Below are 20000 nucleotides of genomic sequence, written 5' to 3'. Positions count from 1 at the left end.
TTTAAAGTTACACTGTCCACTAACAGGAGTGTTTGCATTCGTCATAAATCTGGTACCATCTTGGTAAGCTAGATGATTTCGGTGTCATGTAAAAAAAAAAAACTCAACATTTTTACAAGTTATGTTTCTTTATGGTAAAAACAAGACCCTTTGCATTTAAGGCGCATGTCCGTAATGTTTTCCAATTGTAGAAGACCTTGAAGTATTCATGTCATATCTGTTTCAGTTGAAATCATTTCACAGCATGGGTCAGTTTCAAATTGAAAGCGATCGTTTTATCGCGCCGGTTGTTTTGCCTGGAAAGTATATCCCTTAAGAACCTAACATGTGAATCCCGCTCAGACGACGTGTCATCACTAACGTAATTCGTCATGACAACCTTTATCTCTAGCCTTTCAGTGTTCTCTGCCTTGCCTTGTGTTTTCAGCTGGAGGAGATAGGGTCCACGTGGGCTCAGCGGAAAAAAACAGGAGGGGATTATGGGAAGAGCAAGGCGCAGAGGAGCAAGCACGTGGTGGTGTGTGCGTCAGCCTTCACTGCGGACAGCGTCATGAACTTCCTCAACGAATTCTACGAGCATCCAAAGCTTGAGGTGAGACTTACAACAGAGTGGGTGAGGAAGCACGCCAGTAAACAAGCAAGCAGGCAGACAGACACGCAGACAAACAAGCAAGAAAGTAAGCAAGCAACCACACAAGAGACTGTAAGCATGCTTCCCAAAAATAAGAGGAAGATCTGAAGAATGTTTCATGATAGTTGTGGTGGTTGTTGTTCTTGTCGCTGCTGCTGCTGCATCTGTATTACATTGTTTTTGTTGATGTTGTTGTTGTTGTTGCTGGTGGTGTTGTTTGTGTTCGTGTTATTGCTGCTGCTACAATAAGTTTGAGTTAAGAATCGTACAGAATACCGATTAGTTATTCTTTGAATGAAACCGTACTTCATTTCTGTCGCGCTGGCTTTACGTTCAGGAGCACACAGTGATCTTGATGAGCTCAGAGGACCTGGACAACAACATGCTGTTCATCCTGAAAGATCCCAAGTGGGCCAACCGTGTTGTCTACATCAAGGGTACGCCTCTCAAAGACATCGACCTCAAGAGATGCAGGTACGGCTTCAAATGGGGGGCCAGGTAGCTCAGTTGGTAAAGCACTGGTCTTACGGTCCTTGGGAAACAGCTAGGTTCGAATCCAGGCAGACACGGGATAACCGTGTTTGCTATTTTGCTGCTATTACAAAGAGAAAGAAGTAAAGGAAGATTATACATTTATTTTTAGGCAGTTATCAATACACTCTCCTCATTTCCACATGGTAGTGATCTCAAAGGACTTTTATGACATGTCGAAACGGATACAAATACATGTATACACAACTACAAACACTGTCATTTTACAATAATACGCTATACAAAGCATGCTACATATTTTGCTCTTTTTATGTGTTTGTTTCTTTCTTTCACTTAGTGTAATCGTTGATTGTATTCAAATACTGACTGTGCTATGTTTCAGAATAAATGAAGCAGAGGCTGTGTTTTTCCTTGTTGACAAAAACTGCCCTGACCAGGAAAAGGCTGTAAGTTAAGAGTTTGCTATTTTCTATTCAAATAAATGGTGACTTAGATTTATTGCAATATTTTCATCTGCAATGATTTGAGATACCCCTAACTTCTACCTGAGGATAAAAATGTTCCACTGGTCTTGCCTTTGGTGTGATTGCTGTTTTCTTTATCAGTTGACTGGTGGGTTGGTTGAACATTTCCAGTATTTATTTCGTAACACGACAGCACTGAGCGAAATGTCCAACATGCTGACAACAAAAACATTCTGAAAATAACTCGTGGTTTTTTTTTTCTTTTCTTTTTTTTTTTTGCGTGGGAGGGGAGAGGGGGGGGGGGGGGGTTGGGGGTGGTTGTGGAAGATTTGCTTCCCCTTGCCTTTCCTTGCTTTTCCTTAAAACACTGAGGCAAGCTATACGTGATATTGCAAGGCAAAGCAACTCTTCCACAATCCTTACAAACTTGACCGAGTTATTTCTAAACATCGTCTATTATGAACAGTTCCTAAACGCCACATTTTAGACATTTTGTTAAGCGATGTAGAACATTAAACACTTTTTTTTATGTGGGCACACATTATTTTGATCTGTCATAGATCGTTGTCGGGAAAAAATGAATAAAAGTAATTAGGTTAAGCATTGTTTACATTGGTTAAACATCCCTTTTTTTGTACCCGACATATGTAACGTATACTATCCAGTTTCACTGAAACAACAAGTCGCGTAAGGCGAAAATACAACATAGCTGCCTGAGGTATGACTAAACTAGAATGAATACCCGCTTCGCCAGGTAGCCGGCTTCGCCGGGAAGAAGTACTTAGAGCCGTACGCCGGCTTCGCCGGGTCCGAACAATGGACCCGCCAAGCTTAGGTCCCTCCCGGATTCGTGGAATGGGAACAGCACGAAAATGATTCAGTGGCCATAATGCCATTCCTGACCATATCGAGTCCCATCCTTGTCGACGAATGTAACCGTGTTAATCCCTTTTGGAGGCGAACTCCACTCAAACAGGACTGAGCAAGTTATGGCTTCTCAAAGGAAGGCCAGTACATAAAATTACACAAAAGCCGCCAGACCACATCACAAACAGAACTGAACAATGCACAGGTGTTGCTCATATAGACACACACACACACACACACACACACACACACACACACACACACACACACACACACACACACACACACACACACACACAAAAACACAGAGAAGCCGTATCTATAGAGAGATAGATGACAGTGTATTTTTCGCGTGGCTATAAATTGATTCGACCTTTGCACTTTTACAGTGAGGATAATTTACGGGTCCAATTTACGTTCTGTACACTGCGTTGACCTTCTAAAAATAGTAACAGTAACAGAACGCCGGGAATATCCGAAGACGCTCAGCGCAGTGGACAGCGCAGTGACATTCTAAAAATAGTAGTAACTTACAACTGAACGGGAAAGCCACACGAAGGAAGGGAGATAAACGCCAAACACTGGAGAAGATAAGGAAGAGTTACTTATAATGGTGAAATGAACACATAAACCAAAATCAGTTCAGCGCTGCGCGCTGAGAGCACGTGTTGAAATATCTCATCGATGATATTGTGTCCGGGGTGTAGCTGAATACGGTGTCCAAATTTGAAAAAGATCCACCGAGAACTTTGGCGTTGTGATGTGGTGTAGCGGCTATGGTGTGTCGGTATGGGGGCCCGGGTAGCTGAGGTGGAACCAAAATAGCTGAGGTGGAACCAAAATCGGTTCCGCGCTGCGCGCTGAGAGCACGTGTTGAAATATCGACCAGGTTGTGTCGTGTCCCGGGTCTACCTGAATATGCCCACCAAATTTGAAGCAGATCCATCGAGAACTTTGGCCGTGCATGGCGAATACACAAATACACAAACACACAAATACACAAATACACAGATACACAAACACACACACAGACACAAGTCGTATATATATATAGAAGCCCCAGGGGCTCCGTGCACCTGGATTTGACAAGTTCAGTACCTTTAATCGTGATCACATTTTAAGAGTAAACATAACATATGTATATATATTTTTTTAATTTAGAATTTAATGAAGAATACGATGCAATCAATTTTAAATCTGTTTGCGAAAAATCGGCAACTTTAATGAGCAAACTAATTAACTAATTGTTTATCTTCCGAGCTGCACTGCAATCCCATAGTCCGGAATTCGTCAAAGATTGCTTGACCAAAGTTTCAACCAATTTGGTTGAGAAAAAAAAGCATGACATTGCGGCCTCAACTTTCACAAAAAGCCGGATTATGACGTCATCAAAGACATTTATAAAATAAAGGAAAACAAGTCAGGGGATATTATACCTAGGAACTCTCTTGCAAAGTTTAATGAAGATTGGTCCAGTTTTCTCTGAATCGCTCTACACACACACACACACACACACACACACACACACACACACACACACACACACACACACACACACACACACACACACACACACACACACACACATACACCACACCCTCATCTCAATTCCGAGACGAGGCCAAAACGAAGTCAAACTTCCGTAAACACGTCGAAAACAAGGTCAAATGGCCTTAAACAACGTCCATAAACAAGGTCAAGCGGCCATAAACACGATCGAAACGGCCTAGAGCACGAGGCCAAAACGAGGTCATACGGCAATAAACACGGTCAGAACGAGGTCAAACGGCCTCGAACACGGCCAATACGAGGTCATCCGGCCATACAAACGGCCAGAACGAAGTCAAACGGCCTTCAACACCGCCAAAACAAGGTTATACGACCTTAAACATGGCCAAAACAAGGTCAAACGTCCATAAACACGTAAAAAAAAGTCACACGACCTTAAACACGGCCAAAACAAGGTCACACGGCCATAACGAAGTCAAATGTCCACAAACACGTCAAAAACGAAGTCAAACGACCTTAAATACGCCAAAAACGGGATCAAGCGACCTTAAACACGTCAAAAATGAGGTCAAACGTCCATATACACGTCAACAAGTCGTGTAAGGCGAAAATATAACATTTAGTCAAGTAGCTGTCGAACTCACAGAATGAAACTGAACGCAATGCCATTTTTCAGCAAGACCGTATACTCGTAGCATCGTCAGTCCACCGCTCATGGCAAAGGCAGTGAAATTGACAAGAAGAGCGGGGTAGTAGTTGCGCTAAGAAGGATAGCACGCTTTTCTGTACCTCTCTTTGTTTTAACTTTCTGAGCGTGTTTTTAATCGAAACATATCATACCTATATGTTTTTGGAATCAGGAACCGACAAGGAATAAGCTGAAAGTGTTTTTAAATTGATTTCGACAATTTAATTTTGATAATAATTTTTATATATTTAATTTTCAGAGCTTGTTTTTAATCCGAATATAACATATGTATATGTTTTTGGAATCAGAAAATGATGGAGAATAAGATGAACGTAAATGTGGATCGTTTTATAAATTTTTATTTTTTTTTTACAATTTTCAGATTTTTAATGACCAAAGTCATTAATTAATTTTTAAGCCACCAAGCTGAAATGCAATACCGAAGTCCGGGCTTCGTCGAACATTACTTGACCAAAATTTCAACCAATTTGGTTGAAAAATGAGGGCGTGACAGTGCCGCCTCAACTTTCACGAAAAGCCGGATATGACGTCATCAAAGACATTTATCAAAAAAATGAAAAAAACGTCTGGGGATTTCATACCCAGGAACTCTCATGTCAAATTTCATAAAGATCGGTCCAGTAGTTTAGTCTGAATCGCTCTACACACACACACAGACAGACACACACACGCACGCACATACACCACGACCCTCGTCTCGATTCCCCCCTCTACGTTAAAACATTTAGTCAAAACTTGACTAAATGTAAAAACGAGGTCAAACATCCTTAAACATGGCAAAAACGAGGTCAAACGTCCTTAAACACGTCAAAAACGAAAACATACGACCTAAAAACACGGCCACAACGAGGTCAAACGTCCTTCAACACGACAAAAACGAGGTCAAACGTCCTTTAACACGGCAAAAATGAGGTCAAACGTCCATAAACGGGGCCACAATGAGGTCAAACGTCCTTAAACACGTCCAAAACGAGGTCAAACGTCCTGAAACACGTCCAAAACGAGGTCAAACATCCTTAAACACGTCAAAACCAGGTCAAAGGTCCTTAATAACGTCATAAACAAGGTCAAACGTCCAAAAACACGTCAAAACGAGGTCAAACGTCCTTAAACACGTCAAAAGCAGGTCAAACGTCCTTAAAAACGTCATAAACGAGGTCAAACGTCCAAAAACACGTCAAAACCAGGTCAAACATCCTTAAACACGTCAAAAACGAAGTCAAACGTCCATAAACACGTCAAAAATGAGGTCAAACAACCTTAAACACGGCCACAACGAGGTCAAACGTCCTTAAACGAGGTCAAACGTCCAAAAACACGCCAAAAACGAGGTCAAACGACCTTAAACACTTCAAAAACAAGGTCAAACGACCTTAACAACGGCAAAAACGTGGTCAAAAGTCCATAAACACGTCCAAAACGAGGTCAAACATCCTTAAACACGTCAAAACAAGGTCAAACGTCCTTAAAAACGTCATAAACGAGGTCAAACGTCCAAAAACACGTCAAAACGAGGTCAAACGTCCTTACACACGTCAAAACCAGGTCAAACATCCTTAAACACGTCAAAAACGAAGTCAAACGTCCATAAACACGTCAAAACCGAGGTCAAACGACCTTAAACACGGCCACAACGAGGTCAAACGTGCTTAAACGAGTTCAAACGTCCAAAAACACGCCAAAAACGAGGTCAAACGACCTTAAACACTTCAAAAACAAGGTCAAACGACCTTAAACACGTCAAAAACGAGGTCAAACGTCCATAAACGCACCCAAAACGAGGTCAAACATCCTTAAACACGTCAAAACCAGGTCAAACGTCTTTAAAAACGTCATAAACGAGGTCAAACGTCCAAAAACACGTCAAAACGAGGTCAAACGTCCTTGAACACGTCAAAACCAGGTCAAACATCCTTAAACATGTCAAAAACGAAGTCAAACGTCCATAAACACGTCATAAACGAGGTCAAACGTCCAAAAACACGTCAAAACGAGGTCAAACGTCCTTAAACACGTCAAAAGCAGGTCAAACGTCCTTAAAAACGTCATAAACGAGGTCAAACGTCCAAAAACACGTCAAAACCAGGTCAAACATCCTTAAACACGTCAAAAACGAAGTCAAACGTCCATAAACACGTCAAAAATGAGGTCAAACAACCTTAAACACGGCCACAACGAGGTCAAACGTCCTTAAACGAGGTCAAACGTCCAAAAACACGTCAAAAACGAGGTCAAACGACCTTAAACACTTCAAAAACAAGGTCAAACGACCTTAACAACGGCAAAAACGTGGTCAAACGTCCATAAACACGTCCAAAACGAGGTCAAACATCCTTAAACACGTCAAAACCAGGTCAAACGTCTTTAAAAACGTCATAAACGAGGTCAAACGTCCAAAAACACGTCAAAACGAGGTCAAACGTCCTTAAACACGTCAAAACCAGGTCAAACATCCTTAAACACGTCAAAAACGAAGTCAAACGTCCATAAACACGTCAAAACCGAGGTCAAACGACCTTAAACACGGCCACAACGAGGTCAAACGTGCTTAAACGAGTTCAAACGTCCAAAAACACGCCAAAAACGAGGTCAAACGACCTTAAACACTTCAAAAACAAGGTCAAACGACCTTAAACACGTCAAAAACGAGGTCAAACGTCCTTAAACACGGCAAAAACGAGGTCAAACGACCTTAAAAACGTCATAAATGAGGTCAAACGTCCAAAAACACGTCAAAACGAGGTCAAACGTCCTTAAACACGTCAAAAGCAGGTCAAACGTCCTTAAACACGTCAAAAACGAAGTCAAACGTCCATAAACACGTCATAAACGAGGTCAAACGTCCATAAACACGTCAAAAATTAGGTCAAACGACCATAAACACGGCCACAACGAGGTCAAACGTCCTTAAACGAGGTCAAACGTCCAAAAACACGTGAAAACGAGGTCAAACGTCCTTAAACACGTCAAAACCAGGTCAAACGTACTTAAAAACGTCATAAACGATGTCAAACGTCCAAAAACACGTCAAAACCAGGTCAAACATCCTTAAACACGTCAAAAACGAATTCAAACATCCCTAAACACGTCAAAAACGAGGTCAAACGACCTTAAACACGGCCACAACGAGGTCAAACGTCCTTAAACGAGGTCAAACGTCCAAAAACACGTTAATAACGAGGTCAAACGACCTTAAACACTTCAAAAACAAGGTCAAACGACCTTTAACACGGCAAAAACGAGGTCAAACGTCCTTAAACACGGCAAAAACGAGGTCAAACGACCTTAAACACGTCAAAACCAGGTCAAACGTCCTTAAAAACGTCATAAACGAGGTCAAACGTCCAAAAACACGTCAAAACGAGGTCAAACGTCCTTGAACACGTCAAAACCAGGTCAAAGGTCCTTAATAACGTCATAAACAAGGTCAAACGTCCAAAAACACGTCAAAACGAGGTCAAACGTCCATAATCACGTCCACAACGAGGTCAAACGTCCATAAACACGTCAAAAGCAGGTCAAACGTCCTTAAACACGTCATAAACGAGGTCAAACGTCCAAAAACACGTCAAAACCAGGTCAAACATTCTTAAACACGTCAAAAACGAAGTCAAACGTCCATAAACACGTCAAGAATTAGGTCAAACGACCATAAACACGGCCACAACGAGGTCAAACGTCCTTAAACGAGGTCAAACGTCCAAAAACACGTCAAAAACGAGGTCAAACGACCTTAAACACTTCAAAAACAAGGTCAAACGACCTTAACAACGGCAAAAACGTGGTCAAACGTCCATAAACACGTCCAAAACGAGGTCAAACATCCTTAAACACGTCAAAACCAGGTCAAAGGTCCTTAATAACGTCATAAACAAGGTCAAACGTCCAAAAACACGTCAAAACGAGGTCAAACGTCCTTAAACACGTCAAAACCAGGTCAAACATCATTAAACACGTCAAAAACGAAGTCAAACGTCCATAAACACGTCAAAACCGAGGTCAAACGACCTTAAACACGGCCACAACGAGGTTAAACGTCCTTAAACGAGGTCAAACGTCCAAAAACACGTCAATAACGAGGTCAAACGTCCTTCAACACGACAAAAACGAGGTCAAACGTCCTTTAACACGGCAAAAATGAGGTCAAACATCCTTAAACACGTCAAAACCAGGTCAAAGGTCCTTAATAACGTCATAAACGAGGTCAAACGTCCAAAAACACGTCAAAACGAGGTCAAACGTCCTTAAACACGTCAAAAGCAGGTCAAACGTCCTTAAACACGTCAAAAACGAAGTCAAACGTCCATAAACACGTCATAAACGAGGTCAAACGTCCAAAAACACGTCAAAACGAGGTCAAACGTCCTTAAACACGTCAAAAGCAGGTCAAACGTCCTTAAAAACGTCATAAACGAGGTCAAACGTCCAAAAACACGTCAAAACCAGGTCAAACATCCTTAAACACGTCAAAAACGAAGTCAAACGTCCATAAACACGTCAAAAATTAGGTCAAACGACCATAAACACGGCCACAACGAGGTCAAACGTCCTTAAACGAGGTCAAACGACCTTAAACACGTCCAAAACGAGGTCAAACATCCTCAAACACGTCAAAACCAGGTCAAAGGTCCTTAATAACGTCATAAACAAGGTCAAACGTCCATAAACACGTCAAAAAACGAGGTCAAACGTCCATAAACACGTCAAAAAACGAGGTCACACGACCTTAGACACGGCCAAACCGAGGTCAAACGTCCTTAAACGAGGTCAAACGTCCAAAAACACGTCAAAAACGAGGTCAAACGACCTTAAACACTTCAAAAACAAGGTCAAACGACCTTTAACACGGCAAAAACGAGGTCAAACGTCCATAAACACGTCCAAAACGAGGTCAAACATCCTTAAACACGTCAAAACCAGGTCAAACGTCTTTAAAAACGTCATAAACGAGGTCAAACGTCCAAAAACACGTCAAAACGAGGTCAAACGTCCTTAAACACGTCAAAACCAGGTCAAACATCATTAAACACGTCAAAAACGAAGTCAAACGTCCATAAACACGTCAAAACCGAGGTCAAACGACCTTAAACACGGCCACAACGAGGTCAAACGTGCTTAAACGAGTTCAAACGTCCAAAAACACGCCAAAAACGAGGTCAAACGACCTTAAACACTTCAAAAACAAGGTCAAACGACCTTAAACACGTCAAAAACGAGGTCAAACGTCCATAATCACGTCCACAACGAGGTCAAACGTCCATAAACACGTCCACAACGAGGTCAAACGTCCTTAAACACGTCAAATACGAGGTCAAACGTCCTTAAACACGGCAAAAACGAAGTTAAACGGCCATAAACACGTCCAAAACGAGGTCAAACGACCTTAAACACGGCCACAACGAGGTCAAACGTCCTTAAACACGTCAAAAACGATGTCAAACGTCCATAAACACGTCAAAAACGAGGTCAAACGTCCTTAAACACGGCAAAAACGAGGTCAAACGACCTTAAACACGGCACAAACGAGTTTAAACGTCCTTTGATCTGGCATAGGTCCTTGTCGGGAAAAAATGAATAAAATCAATTAGGTTAAGCATTGTTTACATTGGTTAAACATCCCTTTTTTTGTACCCGAGATGCAGGTGACAGGCTTTGTACACGAACAGGCTATGCAGACGCTTGTCTCATCAGGATAATCAGAGTTGTATATTGAGCGTTAATTCAGAGATGATCATGAGGCAAATTGTATGACATGTTTTGATTTAAAAACACACTGTTTTAGTATCACGTGCTCTGTGTTCAGGATCAGCACACCGTTCTAAGGTCGTGGGCTGTGAAGGACTTTGCGCCCAGGTGCCGGCAGTACATCCAGCTCTTTCACGCCACAAACAAGCTGCATGTCAGATTTGCCGGTAAGCTATCTTTCCTACAGATGCCTTTCTTTCCGTGTCAAAGAGATCATCTTAACCACTACATAATTATAAAACAATTATTTGTACACGGAATAAGAGCATCTTTTTAAAATCTATAGCTTGGTTGCTTTCTGTGTCAAATTATTTTTGGGTGTGAATTATTTTGCAATCTGTAAGATTAGGCCAGCAAAATATCCCAGCACAGCACAGGAAACAACCAGTGAGACCGTTGAGACCAGTGAGACCAGTGAGACCGTTGAGACCAGTGAGACCAGTGAGACCAGTGAGACCGTTGAGACCAGTGAGACCAGTGAGACCAGTGAGACCATTGAATTTGTGTCTGTGTCCAAGTCGAAGGAGGTTCTTCTCGCTTGTGAAAGTCGGGACAGATTAGTGGTGTTGAACATGAGTGTTTGCACGGGACAAATATATAGTTAACAAGTAAACATGCAATACTGGACGCCGCAATGTGTTTAAATGTACGTGCAGCAAGGCACTTTTGTATAGTATCGAAGGGATTTTGGTCAGCAGTTCTTTGCTGAACTGCCGAGGAGACATCGTTATTGATTTTGTAAAATTGCCGCAAATCTTAAGACAGATATTTCCACATAATATAGAAGAAAAATAATCTGGTCAACTGCACCTTCATTTCTGTCCACAAATCATAATTCAGAACTACAATTTATATCGAGAAAAGAACGAAATATTCTGGCGAGCAAATTTGCATTGAGGATGAACTGTGTGGGTTCGATTTATTTGCAGAACATGTGGTCTGTGAGGACGAGTTCAAGTTTGCCCTTCTTGCCAACAACTGTCTGTACCCTGGTTTGTCCACGCTGGTCACACTGATTCTACACACCTCCAGGGGGAAGTGAGTCCTCGCTCTTGCTTGTCTTTGTTTTTGTACCTGGGCGTTAACATGCGTTTATTTTGGCAAATGGGACGTGGTTGCTGACACTATACCACCTTAAAGCCATGACACTGCGCATTTTACGTTATTTGTATTTTAGACCAAAATATGACATTTGACACAGATCTAGTCAGCCATTGTTATCTAATACAGCGCTAGTTGTCTAGGTAAACGATGACTGTCAAGATGTTTGTAAAATGACATATCAGGGTCAAAAATACAAATAAGATGTATGTATCGATCTGTTTTTGTTAGCATTCCTTTTAATTGTTTTGAACGTGCATAATTACTTACTATTTTGTAGTCTCGGCCAACCGCCCTATTAAGAGCTTTAGTTGGCCTCTGATGTCACATGGCTTAAAAGGGAAAATTCAATGTTCAATGGATACATTCTTTTTTAGTGACTTTTTTAGTTTTTGCATAGTATATATATAGCTATTGTAGCCTGACCACATTAGACGACGGGTAGTTTGCCTGCTACACGTTGCAGTACTACCTATTTAACAGACTTTGAAGATAATTTGTCTTCGACTTAAATTCAGACTCGGCATTAGACTTGCCTCTTTAAAATATCGGACCCTATCGCTACGCAGAAGAAAACAAAACACACAATAGCTGTTAATCTGCAGGCTACCCTTGAAGAAGGCTCAGAGTGTTCATGGTTGAAAAAGCATGTCTATATTTCTATGTCGGCGAATGTTAGTGCATACCTTTTTAATCCATAGTCGACAGTTATGATGCGTGTGCACTATATCTGTTAAACCTGATATTAATTGACAAAGTCGACTTTGCGAAGTGTACTTCACGAATCTCGTTGCACGATGCTTTGGCACTGAATTGCCAGTAAAAAGACATTGGAAGTCTTCGCAAATTGATCTTCAGGCTCAGTTATGGACAGCCTTTACCGTGTGCTTATCGTGTGTTATTTAAGGTATGTTTTGCAGGGAAGGATCGTATGCAGAGGAACCATGGCAGCAGGTCTATGGCCGTCACTCTGGCAATGAGATTTATCACATCCAGCTCAATCGCAGCATATTCTTCCATAATTTTGAGGGGAAACCTTTCGCCCAAGCCTCAGCTGCAGTTCACCAAAGGTATCTCTCGATTTCCAACTGAAAACGCAGATTATTACATTTGAAGCGCAACTTTCTGAGAAATGAAGTCTATGCAGATGATTTTGTTTTATTTCGCTAAAGGTTTAATATTGAACGTTTATTAACTGCAATCAAATTTTTAAACATGAGAGAAAAAACGGCCTTTGCGTTGTCATATCTTTAGGATATTTGTTGTATGGTGTTTCATAGAATTAAGTCAAACATATTATCCAATGTATTCCTGACTTAATTAAATGTATCAATGTACATGAAATACCAACAGAATTGTGCATATTCTTTAAAGCTGCATTTTTATCCCACACGCAGCTACAGATTTTGCGATCGAAAGCTAGACTGGCAAACGTGTTTTTAGAATGAAGTTGCTGCATGCTCAGCTATCATTCTCGCCGTTGTGTGTGTGTTCAGTTGAAGTTTGTTGTCTGCTAATTCTCCGCGTGTTGTGTTCAGTCTGGGAGTGTGCCTGCTGGCTGTTCTGGACAGTACGGACAGCGAACCCTGCCTCAAGTTAAACCCTGGGCCGGACTACATCCTGAAGGGAACAGACTACTGTTTCTACATGAGTCTCACCAAGGAGGAATACTCTCGTGTCACCACACCACTGGAGCATGAGGACACCTCTCCCATGTCTCAGCAGCGACAGAAAAATATCGGTACTTGTTTTACATTTACACTTAGGTTCTGGTTTCAGTTTCTAAAACTACCAGTTTACATTATTGGTACTGATTGCAATGTGCATATTTGTACAGGTGAATACCAGTGTTCGCAGTGGGTGTTTAGTGTATATGAAGTGAGAACACTTAAACGGGTGAAGGCTATGATAATATAGTGCCCTAATAAACTGTCGCTCAGTTTCTCAAACCAGTAGCATGACATACGTACCACCATTTAAAAAAAACTAACATTGCAACAACCTTATTCACAAACAAGAACACTTTCAAGTTGATTCAAATCCGATAGGGCCGGTTGGTTTACGAGTTTTTATACTCTTTTACATTTTGACCCATATATAAATTATCAAACATTATGGCTTCAAGAAACACCATTTATACTTCACATTTTATTTATTATGAACATTGTTGAGTCGAATCTGTGCTGTTGTGAGAGACATTTCAATAAATCTTCTTTCTTCTCTTTGTTCATTGCAAACAGAGCAGCTTGCAGCCAATCTGCAGCAGTGGTTGCAGTCGGAGACGGAAGATGGGGACGAAGCTGCGGATGATGAGGAGGAGAGTGTCTTCAATACCATCACCAGTAGCATGGGCAACGCCCTTACTAAGAAGATGAGGGATGGAATTGAGTGTGAGTTTGTAGCATGGGCAACACCCTTACTAAGAAGATGATAAATTCAATTCAATTCAATTCAATTCAATACAACTTTATTATCTCATTGTTACACCCCCGGTATAGGGGTGTGTATAGGTTTCACTGGATGTGTTTGTTTGTTTGTTTGTTTGTGTGTTTGTTTGTTTGTTTGTTTGTTTGTGTGTTTGTTTGTGTTCGCAAGTAGATCTCAAGAATGAACGGACCGATCGTCACCAAACTTGGTGAACAGGTTCTATACATTCCTGAGACGGTCCTTACAAAAATTGGGACCAGTCAAACACACGGTTAGGGAGTTATTGGTGGATTTTGGTTTTTTGGGGGATCAACTACCGCATAACTCTTCCTTATCTTCTCCATGTTTTCAGCGTTTACCTCCCTTCCTTCGTATGGTGCACTATAGTGTGAGGGGGCATCTTCGGATATTCCCGGCGTTCTGTTACTATTTTTAGAAGGTCACCGCAGTGTCCAGAACGTAAATTGGACCCGTAAATTATCCTCACTGTAAAAGTGCAAAGGTCGAATCAATTTATAGCCACGCGAAAAATACACTCTCATCTATCTCTATATATTTATACAATAGATATAGATATATATACGGCTTCTCTGTGTGTGTGTGTGTTTGAGTGTGTCTGTAGAAAACACCTGTGTATTGCACAGTTCTGTTTGTGATGTGGTACCTAGGGCGTCGTCGACAAGTATGATAAAATGACCACAACTGACTCTGAAAAGGCAAACCTATTAGCAGATACCTTTGCCAAAAATAGTCAATCAAAATCCCTAGATACTGAACGACTCAATTATAGGTTAGATCAGGAGAAGGGTTTCACATACCCCCCAGATGACAACCAGTTGCCTATAAACTGCATGTTTAAGGCAAAAGAAGTCCAAAACGCCATCTCTTCTGTGAAAGACCCAAAAAAATCCACAGGTTTAGACCCAATATCATATCACATGATAAAACATCTACCACCTAACTTTGTTAAGTTGCTCACTCAGTTTTTCAATCTATGCTGGTTAAAGGATACTATCCCCGCAGCGTGGTCAGACTCACAAGTAGTAGCAGTATTGAAGAGCGGAAAACCGGGCAATCTACCTGGCAGTTACCGCCCCATATCACTAACCCCCCACCTCAGCAAGATCTTTGAGCGTGTGGTGAACCAGAGGCTGGAGTTCCACCTCAATAAACACAATATCATTCCAACATGCCAGGCAGGTTTTAGGCAAGGTCGTTCGTGTGCGGACCACATTGTGCACGTCACTGAAAAAATCAAAAAGACCTTGGCACATAGTAATAATTCTCTTCTTGGAACCTTCTTTGATATTAAATCTGCGTACGACAGCGTCTGGCATGCTCGTCTACTCCTAAAACTCGGCAGAATCGGTGTCTCTGGCCACATGTACCAATTCATCAAAAACTTCATCAGCAATCGCAAGATGTCTGTCCGAGTGGGCTCTTCGGTGTCCGAAACCCATGCGCTGGACATGGGGGTTCCCCAGGGCAGTATCATCGCGCCAAACTTATTCAGCATCATGCTCTATGACATTACTTCTGTTAAGGTTGACGGTGCCAGTGTACTTCTGTATGCGGACGACCTCGCCTTAATAGACACTAATAGACCACGCCATAACAGAGTTACCAACACTGTTGACTTATCTTCTTACCAATCTAAAATTGACAACCTCTGTCAATATATGTACACCAACGGCTTCCAACTAGCCTCAAATAAAACAGTCTTTCTTGTTGTCTCCCGTAGACAACTGTACAGGAACTGCAGTATAAAGATAGGTTGTGATATTATCAAACCGAGCTCAGAAGTTAAGTTCCTCGGCGTTATCATCGATACCCGACTTAACTGGACCAGTCATATCGAACATCTGATCAATAAGGCCAACAAGGATCTTTATATCATACGCTACCTGGCGTCCCAATCCTGGGCCAGAGGACGTAAGTGTGTCACAGAGGTAGTGCGGGCATTAATTCGCTCCCGCCTCCTTTACGGGTGCGAAGCTTATTTCGCGACGCGCCCGGCGCTCATGAAAAAACTGGCTATTATAGAGTGCAGGGCGCTCAAAATAGCTCTGGGACTCTCCCAACAAGCGAGTAAGAGTCGAGTCTACAGCGAGTGTGGGTGGCTGCCCCTTGTGGATGAGATAAAACTCCGTTCAGCTCAGTATGCTGTCAGAGCCCACGCGGTAGAGAACTCTGCCTGCGAGGTCCTGACTGACTTTTTTCCTCAGCACCAAAATTATGAGGCCAACACCAAACATAGCACTCAACTCTTGGCCAAAACGCTACCCTTATCCGACACAGTAAACCGCATTCTAGCCGATAGCGGGGTGAAGGTCAGTGAGCTGGCCAGGGTCCCCCCGCCCTCCTACCCGCCGTGGCTTGAGGAAACCCCTACTATCATATACGACAGTGAAGATAATACTACCAAAAAGGATAACCCCGTCTACCTAGCTACTGTTACAAAAGAAACCCTAAACTACAAATTCTCGGAGCATTTAAAAGTCTTTACTGACGGATCCAAATTTGCAGACGGCAGCGTTGGCTGCGCCTTTGTGATCCCAGATCTCAAAATCTCAAGGAAATATACTCTTAATAAAGACATCTCCATATTCTCAGCCGAGCTATTTGCCTTGCTCATGGCATGCACTTTTATAAATGACCTCCCAGTCACACCGCGTGCGGTAGTTTTCTGCTCTGACTCGCGCTCTTCATTACAAGCTCTGCATCGAAACACATCAAATCGGGCAGAGCTACAAAGAGAAATCCTCTTTATATGTCACCAGTTAATCTCATCCGGCACATCCGTATCATTTCTCTGGGTCCCCTCTCACGTAGGGGTCCGGGGAAATGAACTGGCGGATGTCGCTGCCAAAGAAGCGGCAGAATCTAGCCCAGCTAACACTAACATCGGCTACTCAGTAACCGAGTTCTACAGTAAAATCCGTAAACTCATTCGAAGTCAGTACGTAACATCTCTGTCCTATCAACCCATTGATATGAACGATCTACACCCCGATCTCCCAACAAACCTCCTCACTATCTTCAGACGCCTCCGTGCCGGCGGCTGCCGCTTCCATATCTTTAACAAGTCCTGCCATTGTGGAGAACCCTATTCATTTCAACACATTTTCGCTCCATGCGCTACAAATAGAATTACCTTTAAAACCTTATATGCAGCTCCATGGTCTGAGTCCCCAGGATTATTTGCGCAGTAGCAGTTCTCTAGGCTGGTCACACAGCTTGCTGCTGTGCCGACTGGTCAGGGACTCGGACATGGGGCTGTGGGTATAACTAAGCCCAGATTATCACATCAGCGTGTTTCAGTTAGAGGTCGAGTGGCTCCCGCCATCCCTCCTGATTCCAGCGACTACCCTCTAGACAACATATCCTCACCTAAGGCCCACTAGTCGCCAAACTGTACATATTGTTTTTATTACCACGGCCTTCGTGGCTTACATTTTAATCCTTTTATTTGTAAAAAGTTTTGAGATTTATTGTTCGTGTTCCTCTTACTTGCTCATCTATTTGGTTTTATTGGTGATCCTGAAAGGTTCCACTTTTTAACTCGATTTGAATTAAAAAAAAAAATCATTTTACAAACCCGTTATTCAAGATATAGAATACAGACTTATAATTCTTACCAAGAAACATCTTAACTACTTTTCATTTTAACAAATTCCACAGAGCATTATCAACTCAACCCCACCCCCTGCCCTCCTCTCCTTATTTTTTGTTTCTTTCTTTCCTCTTTTTGAAAGCGGACAAACACTCAAGTCCTTAATGGCTCAAAACCGTAGGACTTTTAATATTAATTTTAACGACAAGTATGGGACTCGACATGATATGATCAGGAATGGCATTATGGCCCCTGAATCATGTTCGTGCTGTTCCCATTCCACGAGTCTGGAAGGGACCTAAGCTTGACGGGTCCATGGTTCGAAGCCGGCGTACAGTGCGCCACTCAAGCCGGGTATTCGGCTCTACTTGCTACCCGGCGAAGCGGCAGATACACCCCGGACAAAATCCGGTCGATGAGATATTTCAATACCTGCTCTCAGCGCGCAGCGCAAACCGATTTTGGTTTTTATTTTTTTCGGGATCTTTTGTTTTCTGTATGCGGTCAGTAGGTGTTACAGAAAGAGTTATATTGATTTGTCTTTTTCTCCGCCTGTCTCTTTGTCCACTCAATCAACTTATTTTAACCACACTTGTTAGCAGTGCCTTCTCAGTTGGTGGCAGTGAGAATGGTAAGGACAGGGGTGTCTTTCCTACCTCGGAGGAATTTCTTGTTATGTTATGTGATATATGAAGTCTTATATCGCGCGCGTATCTCCAGACTCGGACTCAAGGCGCAGGGATCTATTTATGCCGTGTGAGATGGAATTTTCTACACAATACATCACGCATTCACATCGACCAGCAGATCGCAGCCATTTCGGCGCATATCCTACTTTTCACGGCCTATTATTCCAAGTCACACGGGTATTTTGGTGGACATTTTTTTTATCTATGCCTATACAATTTTGCCAGGAAAGACCCTTTTGTCAATCGTGGGATCTTTAACGTGCACACCCCAATATAGTGTACACGAAGGGACCTCGGTTTTTCGTCTCATCCGAAAGACTAACACTTGAACCCACCACCTAGGTTAGGAAAGGGGGGAGAAAATTCCTAACGCCCTGACCCAGGGTCGAACTCGCAACCTCTCGCTTCCGAGCGCAAGTGCGTTACCATTCGGCCACCCAGTCCTTATTGTGGCACAAACACACATTTTATAAGCTCTGCCGCTACCAGGCACTCTAATTGCATACCACATGTGCAACAAGAGTAAGTGAAAGTTACGAGGAACCAATCTCTTGGCATCTGAGAGAATAACAAGTATTTAAATGTGACCCTCCACCACGAAATGAGTCGCATGTCACCTTTTACATGATTTTCAGATTTTTACGTTTTCCTAAAGAGTTTTTTATGTTCTATCCAGTGGTGAAAACCGTTTTAGAAAAGAGCGAAAACTGTTTGAGTTATAAGCCTGTGACTAAGGTGACCCTCACACTGTTACCAGACACTACCCAGACTTATATTAAGCCTAGCGCAGAACCGCGCGAGGTGACATGCGACTCATTTCGTGGTGGAGGGTCACAAATGACAAAGCGACTTGTATCTTCAAATTTTCATTCTATTTTACTTCTTTTTACATTTAGTCAAGTGTTGATCATTAAACATCTGAAAATTGTTTTTGTTTTTTTATGAAACGATCCAAAAACAATTTCATCTTATTTTTTATCATTTTCTGATTCCAAAAACATATATATGTTACATTCGGATCAAAAACAAGCTCACAAAATTAAAGATATGAAAACTATGATTAAAATCAAATTTCCGAAATCGATTTAAAAACAATTTTATCTTACTCTTTGTTGGTTCCTGATTCAAAAAACATATAGATGTGATATGTTTGGATTAAAAACAAACTCAGAAAGATAACAAGAATAGAGATACAGAAAAGCGTGCTATCCTGCTCAGCGCAACCACTACCGCACTATTCTGGATTGTCAATTTCATTTCCTTGGCCACGAGTGGTGGACTGACGATGCTACGAGTATACGGTCTTGCTGAAAAGATGCAGTGCGTTCAGTTTCATTCTGTGAGTTCGACAGCTTGACTACATGTTGTATTATCGCCTCACGTGACTTGTTTTGTTTAGCTCTGCCGCTGCTGAACCTTCCCAACGGAAAAAGCAGCACGTCGGAGGAGGAAACAGGAACGCTAACTCTGGAGAGGATGTACGAGACGTCTAACCCGGACCGCGTCTTTCAGCAGTATGATGATGTGGGGCAGGACAGGTGTGTTTGGATCTTCGTGTCTGACTGTGTGTCAATCAATCTGTCTGTCTGTCAGTCTGTATTTCTGTCTGTCTGGTTTCTGGTAGTCGGTCAGTCTTCGTTATTTCTTCGCTCGACCGTTTGTTTCAACAGTATTTGTTTGTTTGTTTGTTTGCTTAACGCCCAGCCGACCACGAAGGGCCATATCAGGACGGTGCTGCTTTGACATATAACGT

The 20000-nt window shown here is 42.2% G+C and overlaps 1 protein-coding gene across 2 annotated transcripts in view; it reads left to right on the top strand.

Moving 5' to 3' along the window:
* The window catches only part of LOC138980328 (potassium channel subfamily T member 2-like), a 50474-nt gene that overhangs the window by 1972 nt on the left and 28502 nt on the right, over positions 1 to 20000 (top strand). For both annotated transcript variants that reach the window (XM_070353196.1, XM_070353195.1), the window contains exons 4-12: positions 428 to 592; positions 969 to 1105; positions 1506 to 1569; positions 10476 to 10584; positions 11347 to 11455; positions 12439 to 12588; positions 13057 to 13259; positions 13759 to 13908; positions 19647 to 19785. In XM_070353196.1, the coding sequence (XP_070209297.1) occupies positions 428 to 592; positions 969 to 1105; positions 1506 to 1569; positions 10476 to 10584; positions 11347 to 11455; positions 12439 to 12588; positions 13057 to 13259; positions 13759 to 13908; positions 19647 to 19785 (1226 nt within the window). The remainder of the gene's footprint in view (positions 1 to 427; positions 593 to 968; positions 1106 to 1505; positions 1570 to 10475; positions 10585 to 11346; positions 11456 to 12438; positions 12589 to 13056; positions 13260 to 13758; positions 13909 to 19646; positions 19786 to 20000) is intronic.

This window comes from Littorina saxatilis, linkage group LG11, assembly GCF_037325665.1.
Source record: "Littorina saxatilis isolate snail1 linkage group LG11, US_GU_Lsax_2.0, whole genome shotgun sequence".
Taxonomy (NCBI): domain Eukaryota; kingdom Metazoa; phylum Mollusca; class Gastropoda; order Littorinimorpha; family Littorinidae; genus Littorina; species Littorina saxatilis.
This window is presented reverse-complemented; position numbering and strand designations above follow the sequence as displayed.